The sequence below is a fragment of the Osmerus mordax genome, chromosome 8 (assembly GCF_038355195.1).
Source record: "Osmerus mordax isolate fOsmMor3 chromosome 8, fOsmMor3.pri, whole genome shotgun sequence".
Taxonomy (NCBI): domain Eukaryota; kingdom Metazoa; phylum Chordata; class Actinopteri; order Osmeriformes; family Osmeridae; genus Osmerus; species Osmerus mordax.
In genome coordinates this window covers 10,533,165-10,546,558 of record NC_090057.1, presented here as the reverse complement: position 1 = coordinate 10,546,558, position 13,394 = coordinate 10,533,165, and the positions used below count along the sequence as shown (strand labels likewise).

The window sequence follows — 13,394 nt, the reverse complement described above, 5'->3', positions numbered from 1 at the left end:
TACATTCTTTCTGGTAATATTTGAGATAATTACCATTATTTTATGATTGCAGGACTCTATACATTGTTATTGTTTGTAATTCAGAAAGGTGTCATGAATTCAAGTTGCAAGACATAAACTTTGTATTTTGTTTAAAGTGACAGCAGTATACACATTTAAATTGTATATTGTTCCTCCATTGTGCCATTAAAACATGTGTAATTGATCTTTGCGAACTTAATCTTACCTACCTTTGCTGGTAAGGGGTAATAAACTCAATAAGTGACCAGAGTCTTCTTAGCTGTGTCTGTTACCAAGAAGAACACTGCCCTGGAGCTGCGAGGGTTCTGAGGAACCGACCCTGACCTCTGACCTTCAGAGAGGTCAACGGGTGGTAAATATATTGTAATGATTCTGACACAAAGGGTCATTCTGCAGTCACAATCTGCTCAAACAGTTTTCTTGGAGCCAAGAAAACTCCAGCTGACAGCTAGCACCCACTCAATGTGTGGCTGGTCTCCAAGTCTCTTGTCTGCGACAGCAAAAGTTGAAAACCAATGAAGCGTTCCAACGTTGTCCTCAACCGCAGAACATTTGAAGTGTTCTGTCTCTGGCCAGCAGTAAGAAATCCTATGGCCTCCGTGAGGAGAAGGAGTATACCTCCCCAAGCTCCTCATTGTATGGTGGGTCACAACCTGCAGAAAGACTTTGACACAGGTGGGACCGGGGGAAAGGCCCTGAAATGACATATGACATGATTCATAGACAGAGACCTGGAAAAGAGCTCCAAAGGAAGACTCTCTAAGACCTGGAGGAGGGAGCCAGACGCTCCGGGAGAAGAAGGTGAGCTCCAGATTAGGATGTACTAGATCAGAGGCTCTGTCAGTAGAATCCCTCTGGCTGTCACGAACGCTACACAGAGGAAAAGTCTCTTCGGTCTGTCTGCAACAGCGGCCCAGGTTTCGGCTCACGCTACAGGAAGAAGACCAAGTTGGAAGAGTTCCATTCCAGATGTGTCAAACACCTTGTGATTTTGTGAAAGCATCAAATCATTCGCAATAATGAATGACGTGGTTGTGTTGGCATCAGGACTTGCGTCAGGTCAACCCCAGTGTCTGTTTTCTGCTGGACATTTAGTCAGAATGTACTGTGTTTAAATCAACATAGTGCAAACAATGCATGAGGAAGATTGACGTCCTCTACTGCAGAACACTTTTTGTTTTGAGATAACAAATAGATTGAAATGAACACTCGTGCGAGAACCTAAAATGTAATTGAAAAAGCATGTGTACTTCCTGTTGTTATTGTAATTGACTAACCATTAAAAGCATCTAAGCCATTGCAAGAAAAGGCTATAATAAAAACCTATTTACAAACTCAAGACTCTCTCTCTCTCTCTCTCTCTCTCTCTCTCTCTCTCTCTCTCTCTCTCTCTCTCTCTCTCTCTCTCTCTGACACGGCCACACAAGCAAACATTGAAAGACCAAGGTCAGGCTAAAAGGGGAAGATTTATTCAACTGTAATTCAGCATTTACTGTAAGAAGCAAATAGCAAATATTTGTCAAAACCTTCATCATAGCATTCATCCTAATGGATATGATCCCATACATTAACAATTGGTATGGATGTGTTTCGAGACCAAAACGTGGCACCTCTTTCTACATTTATGTACATGTAAAGTGCACTATTGACGTCAAATCAGTGAGTCAGCCTCCATTTCCTATCTTCATATTGAAGGCCAAGGAAACCAATTTAACCTGGAAAACTGATTTGCACGCTGCCCTTGCCTGCCCTTTGTCAATGGAAAGGGTGTTTTTGTACATGTCCCTCTGTGTCACATGGGTGAACACCTGTCCGAAGGTCGGGTCGTTAAGGCTGTTACCTCATAGATCACATGGACCCCCGTTTCAGTCACTTACAAGCATTTACACACTTGCATGTACAATGTTGTAATGTACATATGCTTGCAGGCTTGGCTCCAGGAGGAATCAGATGAGCAGGCATTTGGTTTCCACATGGGGGCGTTTGTATGGCTCTGTTCTAGAAACTCGTATAGCTAAAAGCTTGGAGCCGACCCTGTAAACTTGTACTACTACTTACAGAAACAGTGTGATACTGTATTTGGGCAGCACACATCTGGGAGTAATAACGGATAATGGACTGTTCTCATCAAGGGAAACACTCACACAGTCAACACACACATACAAACACGCAGAGACACCAATGACGAGGAATGGAGTCCACCTGCTAATACCTCACCTGTCGCTCGCTGACGTGGATCCCTATTGACTGGGGAGAGAGTGTTCCAAATGATGCAAACCTCACAAGCCCAGCCCCGCCCCGCCACGCCGCCGCTGGGAGAGAGGAGGCAGGAGCCCTCAGCGCCAACCCCACTCTGAGGCCCCACGCACCTCTGCTGCCTATAAAAGCAGCTTCGAGCTCACAGGCGGAGCAATAAGGGCTCCTCACTCTCCCTGCATAGAGAGAGCAACAGAGGACGAGATAAAGGAGATAGAGTGTCATACAGAACAGTGAGCTACCACAGACAGAGAGAGAGAGAGAGAGAGAGAGAGAGACAGAGAGAGAGAGAGAGAGAGAGAGAGAGAGAGAGAGAGAGAGAGAGAGAGAGACCTGTGGAAGATTGAAAAAAAAGAAACAGAAGTAAAGAATTGCTGGGGAAGGTAAGAACGACGGAGCGTGTTCACGGTTAACCGCCTGTTAAGATCAGTTATTGTTTTATTCTTTTTGTCTTCGGTTTTGACTGTTTTTGGTTGATTGCAGCTGACATTCACTGTGCCTGTATATTGCTTACCTGCTCATATTTGTTAATTATTGTAAATATCTGTAGACTATTTCAGTTGTATCATTTACAATCAAACTAATACATTATTTATTTTAGCTATTAATTCAGTGAAGTGGTTTGCTATTTTAATGCAACTTTTGAAGTTGCATTTCATTGAAACAGCGCTGTGTTTATGAGAAAAAAATACATTTGCATTTCAACATTTCAAGTGACAAAAAAGCAAAAAGTATGATCATACTCATCTCCATTCCAAACAATGATATTACCCTCATTTTAAAAACTGTTCCCAAGTGGCTCTTTTATACCCTTTTCATTATTCATCTGACCAATTATTTGAACTTCCTGTTTATATCAAATACCAACCTTGGACAGTCTGAAGCTGGCTATATTTGGATTTCTGATGCTGTTCATAAAAATGTCTGTGTAGTGATAATGGGGGCTGTTGAGTCTCTCTGTTGAGTATCCTTGAGGTTCTGGACTAAGCTGTGGAAGATGACTCATTGAGAATGCAGGCTCTGTAACACACAAGAACCCAGAGAGGATGCATTCATTATAATGGACAAAGAAAGGATCTGACTAAACAAAATCCTCACAATTCATTCTAATTCAACAGCTCATAAAAAACTATCATAGAAAGATAAGAAACATTTCATTTGAGTAAGTTAATTAAATAATGATGTAACTGCCCTGGCAGGGTGAAGAGAACAATTTTTAGAATAGGTTTCGAAATGTGCTTTAGTACAAATTGTTTTGACTTCTGATGAATTCACCTGTGCTCTACATGCAGCATACAAACCTGATCATCCAGAATCAGGTGTATAGGAAACTATAGTAACTACATGTGTGGCCAGCCCAGAAACATCACAGTATGAAGTCTATACTTAGCATTACTAAGGGATTTGGTGTGATAGTACAGCAAGCAACCTTTTTTAAATTACCTCCAACTTTCTCAGACGACGAATGGATGGAAGAAACCCCATGTTCTGAGGTCTTCAATAATTTGGAGACTTCTTACTGTGTCAGTTCTTAGACAGGTGGTAGGTGAGGCAGAGATGGCTGGTAATCATCAGGTATATGGGGGGATCAATCGCATGAGTCACTCACAAGACATGCGAAGGCTGTCTTCCATTCAGTCACTCTTTCACAATATGCCATTGACAGTGTTCCCGAGTTGGCGAGGGTAACTGAACAAGATATAGCTGGAGAGCCAAATCTGGGCTTGATGAGTGGATTTTGTGTGTGTGTGTGTGTGTGTGTGCTCATATAGATGAGTGCATGAACTAAGTAGGGAGACATGTGTCTGTGTTTGTCTCTTTGTGACTTTATGTGCATGGAGACGTTTCTATGAGGCAGCAGGGAATAAGCAAAATACTGTGAAATCATTTCAGATTTTTATTTTTTTGCTTTCTTGACGTCACAGGAAGTCATCTTCTTCCATTTAAAGGTCATAATATTGATCCACATGCCACCGTCTTTTTGTTGGCCAGATGTATAGAGCCCTCTGAGATGAAAGAAGATTATGAAAGAGTTGTTCCACCATCCATCATGTCCGAGTTTGTCCTTGGATGGAGGAGCCAGTGAATATTGTTTCATACTTTCTATACATGTACCTTCCCATTCCTATATTTACAACATCCGGTTTCATGTTACAATTTTAGGGGGCTACTGGGTGATTGAGTTTATGAAACTGTCAACCTCTACCAAGAAAAACATTTATCACAGAAGCCCATCAAGAATATAGAAATTAATTTGAAATTGACACTGATGATATCAAAGTCTCAGCCAAAGAGATTTTGGACTTTGTGACATATGTGACAGGATGGTGTGTGTTCCCAATTGGCTAAACTTCAATTGTCATTGACTTTCTGAAATGTGATTTGTCTGTGTCCCCTGTGTGGTGATAGGCTGAATATGGTTTGTGTGTCGTGGCTGTTGACCGTGATGGCAGTGGTGTGTGTGTGCAGCCCCAGGGTCTGGGGTCAGTGCTGGGACCGCCCCTACTGCAAAGATGTCAGCTCACTGGACAAAATACTGGTGAGCCATCATCATCATCATTCTCCTTACTTCATCCTTGTCATCCATAACGTCATCACAACCTCCCTCCACTCCTCTTTCTGATCATCATTCCTATCTTCCTCCACCTCCTCTTCTTCCTGTTCACCGTATCTCACTCCTCCCTTCCTGTTCCGCTGTCTTCTTCCTGTGCCCTGCAGGAGTGTGTTCACCTGTGCAGGTCTGACGTCCAGACCAAGTCCCCAGAGCCCAGCTCGGGAGAGCAGCAGTCCACGGAAAAGAGCTTCTCCCTGGGCATCCTGCTGGCTGCCCTGGCCTCTGGCGAGATGACCCTGGAACCCGAGCCTCAGTCACGCGGTGAGGAGAGGCGCTCCTACTCCATGGAGCACTTCCGCTGGGGAAAGCCCGCCGGCCGCAAACGCCGACCCATCAAGGTCTTGGCTCTGGAGGGGGGTGATTCCTCCGAGGGCTTCCCTCTGGAGGCCCGTAGGCAGCTGAACGGCGTGGAGGACGGAGGGCAGGGGAGCCGTGGGAGGCCCAGCCCCAAGGCGCCCTCTCAGCTAGGGCTCCAGGCCAAGAAGGATACCCCCTACCGGATGGGTCACTTCCGCTGGGGAACCCCACCAGCCGTCAAGCGCCACGGGAGCTTCGTGATGCCCTGGGAGCAATCCCATGAGCCTCTGCTCTCGTTGTTGAAGAATGTCATCGTCAACGAAGAGCCATAGTTGGAGGGAGGATGGAACCAGGATGGATGGGGGCGAAGAATGAGGGAGAGGATGGGATATATGAGAGGAGAGAGGCTACTATTATTGTGTAGATCCTTGACTTATGGATATACATTTAATATATAAGTCTAAGATAACAATATTGTCTTGTTTCCCCACGTGTTTTTGTAAATGTTGTTGTGCTTATGTGCTGAGGTTTTTGTCTGTTCCCACACTGTACTCCTCTAGGAGCATTATCTGGGTGTTGCCTTTTTCTCTCCTCCTCTCTCCTCATGTTATGCTCGTCCTGTCTACCCCCTTGTCATGTTTGTGTATTAGAAACTGCAAGTGGCAGCTCGGATCTAAGATGGATTCGAGAGACCGCAGATAGAGTGCGGCTTTTCATACAATTCTTGCATGAAAAGTGCTATATAAATAAAGTCTTACTTACTTACTTACTTACTTAGATTACCTTTGAAAGTAAAAATAAACAAGGGTACTACGCTTCGGTCAAGTCTAACATGTTTAAAAAAAAAAAAAAAAAACATTATTTTAAACATGGGTATCTTAGAGAACTTACTTACTTTGATTGTTATTGATTAGAACAATAACATTCACACAGTCACAAGGTAGAGCTTTACGAATATAGCTCGTGCACCAGGATTTAACAGCCTTAGTCTGAATGTTTGTTTGAACATGTTAATAAAAATATATATTTCATTTATGAGACACTAAAGTGACCTTCTGATTTTGTCACTGAAACCTAATACTGTTACCAATACTACATATTGTAGGAGAGGGAGAGAAACAGAATATTTCACAATCAGAAAAAAGAAAGAAAGACCAAAAGTTTTCAGAATGTATAAAAAAAAAAGCACGTTTCAAATTAGGGTGATATACTTCCTCTTTATTTTCCTTCATACACTGTAAAAAAATAAAAATAAATAAAAAATAAACAATAATAATAATAATGATAACATTAAAGAAACTGCTTTGTGGCAAGCAAACCCAGATCCCTGTGATGATCCAGAGTATTGGACGACGAGGGCCCTCCAGTCCTGCAGCGAGTCCACATGAAGAGGAAAGACAGGTGTGCTGGTGTGAGGGAATCTCTGCTGTACAGTACAGCAAACATGCTTATCAAATAACACACCACTCAACAGGTTGTACTCCAGAGTGATGAGCATGAGCAGGCTTTCTTACACTCAATAGTTGTAGTATACTGTAGTTGTATTTAGGCTAGTTAATGACATCTGGGATTTGTATGTAAGAGGATAGAAGATAGACCTTCTTTGGGTCCAGATGGCTCCAGAGAAATGATAGAGTAATGCACAGATGTCTTCATCACAGAGAACTCCCTCCCTTCATTTCTCGGAGTTCCTCAGTGAGGTAAACAGGTGTACGTATCTACAACACGTCTCCCCTCAGTGTCTCCACTCCAATTCCAAATTTGAAACCTCTGGTTTGTTCAGTGCCAGCTCAGCTCAGACTGAGCGTAATCCTCCAACACAACACACGCTGCAGGGATTTGTATTTTCATTACAATACGACCAAACTTCTCAGCTGTTGTGGAAAACACGTAGTGTTTTGCCTGCTAACACTTTAACTACCAGTAAAACCGTGTATTTTCAAAACCAGAAGAAAAACACGACAACGTCCTTTCTAGCGACGCAAAGAGGATTTTTTATTTACAACCAATCAAACGAAAGGACATGGAAACCATTGAGACAGGAAGTCCACATTGAGGAGCAGGACAGGGACAATAGCTCTCGCTAACACACACAGTCGTCTCCGTTACAGCAGAAGAGAGAATACCACGTTGAAAATCATTCACACTAGCATGACATGCTGCGTTCTTTGAGCGAAAGAGGAAAAACAAACACAAAAGTTCATCCTCTGTACTGCAACTGGCATCAGCAACAAAACAAGCAAATCGGTTTAATAGAAGTTTGGATGTGCAGGACACAGGCTTCCAAACGGATCCGCGTTTCAGGTTAACATGTGAGGTGTGGTCAACACCTTCTCACTGGCTATGAATATCTTACATCTTCTGTGTCCCATGTTCATTTTTAGGTTAATGCACTATTTAGTCGTGCTCACAATAGAGTACATTTCAGATTTGGTATCAGCCGTTGGCACAGAGACACTGCCGCCCCCTAAGCACTCGTCACACCGTTCAATGAATTGTACACGTCATACAGTTCCAAAAATCCTGCTTTCTAATAGGACCCTTGCGACCAGTTGGGTTGGCAAAGACAGCATCTTAATGTCATTAAAACCATATCGAACTGGTGACCAAATGTGTCCTTCTCACTGATGGTCACAGTACAGAAGCACTATATTAAAACTAGCTACATCACTAGCATGCAAGGTTGGGTCCAACACTCATAAGGCATGTTCTCCATGTTAAAAGCTGCCTTTGTTACTAGGGAACCCAGTTTAAAGTGCAAAGTTCACAGGACAGATAAATTGACCTACAGCACTACAATGTAAACAGCGAGATGTACTGTACAATGGAATCAGGAGTTAAGTTTGACAGCACTTACTGATCAAATATTGCATTATATTGGCAACACTTTGCAATGACAATTCTTGATAAGCTGTCATAAACCAATTGTTAACAATGAACTCACAACTGTGAATAGATGGTAAATGCCGTAGCTGTAAATGGAAATTAGATATGAAGTTGATTTAGTTGAACCGTGAAATGAACCCTAAAAGGGTCCAATCCTCAAGTAGATTTACAGGCGTCTGTCTAAGTATAGTTATTTGTGTTGCCATTACACTTACACCACCGAGTTTAGAGTAAGACTGAGTTTGACTGCATGGTAATTGAACTGTTCTACTTGACCAACAGTATGACAGGAACATATAAACAGAAGAGGGTAAGCTGCACACTGACGAGTCTTGACTCTTCATTTGACGTGAGGACAGAGACTAACTTCTTTGTAAAGTGGGTTTGGTTCTGACACACGCACACACACACACACAGGACATGAGTAAATATGAACCATGCAGTCAATGGACAATGGGTTACCTACGCGATAACAAAACCACACAAAACACTTTGGGTTGTAACATCATAGGGCTACACAACGAATCCTGGACAGCACGCCCGCAGGGTCAGGTCCCGAGAACACAGGAAGTGAGGGGGGTCTTAGAATGTCACAGAGCAGGAAGTGCCAGAGCAGCATCCAGTTCCAGTACAGCAGGCATGTATCACGACACAGGGCATGGCTTAACTACAGATGAGGCTAGCCTGAATGCTAGTCTGTTTGGCATCAGGCTGTCAGTTGTCTTACAACACTGCTGATGATCCATCAGGCTAGACAGCTCACTCATCCCTCCCCCCACACACACAACCGGCTTAGCGTTATTGCCTTAGTACTTTATTTTATGCCTGCATGAGCTTTGAGAATGTTTCCAAACCCTAGGTTTACAACGGACACCCCCCCCCCCCCCCCCCCCCCGCCCTTCCTCCAGCAGTGTCTACGTACAACACAGGCCTAGTCTCTACACTCGTGTTATTAGCTTTGACTGTCATCACAGAGGGACGAAAAGGATTCGAGTCATCCATGACTGTGCGGTTTAGGATGGCACTGGGGACTATGATGAGAGGAAAGCCATCTGTGCAGCAGTCAGTGGGACTGCATTACAGCCCTGCTCTCCTGCTGCAATCAAAATGGACTCCAGCATCTGAGGCCAGATGGATGCACACTCTCTCTGTCTTCAACTCCACCTCACTCAAGGCCCGGGCGACCCCACCACACACACACACACACACATTCACCTCACGGACGACATGCTGGTTAGTTCTCTGAGGACTCGCTCCGGGTTACTGGTAAAACAGCTCCTAGTTTTCCCTCAAACTATGGCTAGAATCAGTGCAATCTAACTTCTATATTCCCCCCCCCCCCCCCCCTCCCCACAAAAAAATGCACATCAGATGTGGATATGTACGACACAGAGTATGCATACACTCCGTATATACGCATTTATGTGACAAATCCATCTCATTTCTTGCTTAACTTCATGCTTGTGTGTTGAGAGTGTAAACTTGACTGTAAACACACACACAGGATCTTGTCAGCACGACAGCCATGTCTGAATCAATTTTATAACGGTGCCAACTGGTTCACACCGGTTTAGGTACAGTAGAGTCACCTGTAAGGCACTGTCAATCTGGGAGGACAGCGCACAGGTCATATTGAATGTATCAGTATGGATACAAAAATATACAACATAAAAACACAGGTTATATAACAAACAAAAAAGCACTCCGGCCTAAAAAGCAGCAATACTTAAGAAAGGCAAAACAACACAGAGATCATTTAAAAACACATATTGACCAGTAACAACTTCAGTTAAATGAACGATTTGTAAATGGACACGGTAGCTCTGCCTAACTAGCACAGCCAGCTATGTAACATATCCCTTTAACTCCATGAACACATTACAACTCAATAAGGACATATTAAAATCAGTAAAACGCCAACTAAAACTATCTATTTCATCACATTTGACAGTTGACCTTTTTACCCCCTACTCAGGAAGGTACTCCAGCAGTGGGGACAGTATGGCATCCTGTTAGGGACAAACTAGGGAAGAGTCCAGACCACGTCAGGGTCATTTCTCCGAATGAGAGTTGTCTGCATGCAGCTAAGTGAACGGTGGAGCAGGGACTGAAAGCTCTTCTCCGGCTTCCCCGTGTTCACCTTGTCCTTCACAGCTCCTCAGAGGGCCGTTCGCTGTGCCCAAGCAGGCTTACCAATCAGGAGTGGGGTGAGAGGGCGGAGGGGTTGGGGTGAGAGGGCAGAGGGGTGAGAGGGTGTAGGGGTGAGAGGGTGTAGGGGTGAGAGGGTGTAGGGGTGAGAGGGCGGAGGGGTTGGGGTGAGAGGGTGTAGGGGTGAGAGGGTGTAGGGGTGAGAGGGCGGAGGGGTTGGGGTGAGAGGGTGTAGGGGTGAGAGGGTGTAGGGGTGAGAGGGTGTAGGGTGTGAGAGGGCGGAGGGGTTGGGGTGAGAGGGTGTAGGGGTGAGAGGGTGTAGGGGTGAGAGGGCGGAGGGGTTGGGGTGAGAGGGTGTAGGGGTGAGAGGGTGTAGGGGTGAGAGGGTGTAGGGGTGAGAGGGTGTAGGGGTAAGAGGGTGTAGGGGTGAGAGGGTGTAGGGGTGAGAGGGTGGAGGGGTGAGAGGGTGTAGGGGTGAGAGGGTGTAGGGGGTGAGAGGGTGTAGGGGTGAGAGGGCGGAGGGGTTGGGGTGAGAGGGTGTAGGGGTGAGAGGGTGGAGGGGTGAGAGGGTGTAGGGGTGAGAGGGTGTAGGGGTGAGAGGTCATGCTGCGTCCTCAGATGTTTTAGTTTTGTTTGTTTAACGGTTTGCTTAGAGTCCTTTGTTGGTTTTCTATCTCGCCAGGATTCACAGTGACAGAGGCTTGCGTAGCCTGTTGGGACAACTGAGGGTAATAACCCTCTCCCTCTCTCTGGCACTCTCCCTTTACAGTATCACCCCCCCACACACACACTCCTCCATCTCCCCCCCCCCCCCCCCCCCCCCCCAGTGGTGACCCCTGACCCCGCATCCTAGTAGACACAGAGGTCGGGGAACTTCATCTCGTAGACGGGGACCGAGCGGCTCTGCGTCTGGCCGTAGCCTGATGAGATGGTTCCGGACGGGCTGGGAGGAGGCCTGGGGACGAGAGGCACACGTCATCCTCATCCTCATCCCTCTCACCGGAAACACACGGTGGCTGTTTAAACTGGCGATGAAGACGTCCGTGCTCAAGGACGCATGCTGTTGCCGACTGCCTTACCTGATGGTGATCTCGAAGATCTGATTGAGTTTGCTCTGCAGCAAGGTGGCCTGCACACAACCAGCACAGCGAGCAGTCAGACAAGGCAACTCAAGACAGTCACTAGCCATCCACAACATGACAGCTCAGTGTGATTGCACAGGCAGGTTGGGGTAAAAAAAACGAACAAAAAACTACAGTTTGTGGTTTTTACCCGGGCACCACAGTGGGCAGCTATCTCCTCGAAGGGGGCCTTCTGGAACTTCTCTACCACCAGCCTCCGGCGCTCTTTCTCCTGCTCCTCCATGCCCACACTGTCCACTGAGGCGCACACACACACACACACATTAATAGTGCTAGAGTACAGTACAGTGGCGGCCAGAGTGAATGGTCTTCAGGAGCACTGGGACGTACCAATGGCGTTCTTCAAGGTTTCGAACGTGATCTCCTCTGCTGGAGTCTTCTGCCCAACAACATGACAACAAAGACAGAGTGTGTTAAAAAGACAGGATGGACAGGCTGTGTGTGTGTGTGTGTGTGTGTGTGTGTGCGTGTGCGTTGCCTTCACCTCCTCCTTCTCCGGACTGTTCCTGGACTCCACCTCCACCTGCAGTGAGATGGTCTCTCCGATGCTCTTCCTCTTTGACAGGCGGTCCTCATCTACACACGCACACACACACGCAGGGATGCACACACATACACACACACGCTCAGAATTCCTCTCCTTAGCCTGATCGAACTCAGACACGCATCCTTGAAAGTAGCAACCAGTGCAACACACTTCCTGAATGGTCGTATTGATCCACAAAATCTCCTCGAAAGCACGATCCCTGAAAGTGTGTGTGTGTGTGTGCTACCTGTGAACTGGGGTACGTAGGGTGTGGCCAGTCGGTCTGTGTTGTAGCCGCTGCCCCCCAGAACCTCAGTGATCTTGGACTGCTGGAACAGCACCTCCCCTTCCAGCTTCTCTAGAGAGGCTGGGAGTCTGGGGGGGGGGGGGGGGGGGGGGGGGGGGGGGGGGGGAGGGGGGGGTACGAGGGAAGAGGGAGAGAGCAGATGGGATGGGAGAAGGGGGTAAAAAGACACGGTTATCCCATTTTCTACTTCACTGCGTACGTCCCAAAGAGAGAGGACCCATCCACGCCAAGCAGCCGTCTCCGGCTGTGTCACTAAAAGGGTTTTTGAGGTTCAGTGAAGATGAAAGGTCTCCCAGAGGCCCCGCTGCAGACTGCGATCGCGAGGGCTCCCTGAGTGCTGCGGGTCTCTGACGAGCACGCATCACTCTTGCAGGAGGAAGACGGAGGCTTCTAGAACCTGCCTCGTCGCATATTTTGGTGTTCATGGGAATGTGACGACCCATGATCTGCTCCTGGATCAGCTCTCAAGAGCCGGTCCTAGTCCCGGTGGTGGACTTACTTGGGGTTGTCTATGAAGACGTCCTCTGGTAGGAGGTGGGGGAAGTCCTTCTGCCTCACCTCTATCACCTGAGCAGAGGGGGAGAGGGGAGGGTCAGAGGGGAGCGCAGGGTTGTAAACCCCCCCACACCGCTACACAAGAGAAGCTCACACCTGCATATACCACACGCATTCACACACCCAAGTGTAGACTAATGCTCACGCACCCCCGAAACTCTCTCTCTCTCTCTCCCTCTCCCTCTCTCTCCCTCCCTCTCCCTCTCCCTCTCTCTCTCTCTCTCACCTCGTGGATGTGCTGGCAGAAGGTGGGCACGGTGGTGAGCTGGCAGATGAGGTTGAGGTAGGCGGCGGCGAGGGCGTGGACGGCACAGCGGTTGTACACGGACAGAGACTCCTCCGGGGACAGAGCCAGGTCCTGCAGCAGGGACACCCGGCAGGGGACACAGCACCTCATACGGGTGTGCTAGCATCCAGTGTGTGTGTGTGTACTGTGTGTGTGTGTGTGTGTGTACTTTATGTGTGTGTGTGCAGTACCTGCAGGGCCAGGGTCAGGCGTATGAGGTCCACCACCACCTCCTCGTTGGCTAGCTCCATGCTGATGAGGGCCAGGAGGGTGTAGAGGCTCTCGTAGTGGGGCTGGCTACTGCTCTGCTCCTTACAGCCCACGTAGATGTGACGGTACAGCTGCTGGGCATGCTG

General features: G+C 47.0%; 2 protein-coding genes across 2 annotated transcripts; one reads left to right on the top strand and one right to left on the bottom strand.

Annotated features, from left to right (window-relative positions):
- Positions 1-4,693: 4,693 nt before the first annotated feature.
- LOC136947284 (pro-opiomelanocortin B-like) lies at positions 4,694-5,520 on the top strand. The gene is made up of 2 exons (XM_067241249.1): positions 4,694-4,816; positions 4,996-5,520. The coding sequence occupies exons 1-2, from the start codon at positions 4,694-4,696 to the stop codon at positions 5,518-5,520; spliced, it is 648 nt and encodes a 215-aa protein (XP_067097350.1).
- A 5,539-nt stretch (positions 5,521-11,059) lies between these two features.
- On the bottom strand, positions 11,060-13,391 carry LOC136947974 (protein EFR3 homolog B-like; the record flags this gene model as incomplete). Its single annotated transcript, XM_067242217.1, is given in 9 exon segments — positions 11,060-11,177; positions 11,302-11,351; positions 11,495-11,601; positions 11,695-11,743; positions 11,849-11,940; positions 12,138-12,265; positions 12,697-12,764; positions 12,979-13,110; positions 13,230-13,391. Coding segments are annotated over 9 exon segments (894 nt in total), but the record flags the coding sequence as incomplete, so codon positions are not given.
- Between the last annotated feature and the right edge of the window lie 3 nt (positions 13,392-13,394).

Bases quoted from the DNA above. Each gene is read 5' to 3' on its own strand.
- LOC136947284 (XM_067241249.1), top strand. From the start codon at position 4,694: ATGGTTTGTGTGTCGTGGCTGTTGACCGTGATGGCAGTGGTGTGTGTG. The intron at 4,817-4,995 runs GTGAGCCATCAT...TGTGCCCTGCAG, and splicing joins GCTCACTGGACAAAATACTG to GAGTGTGTTCACCTGTGCAG.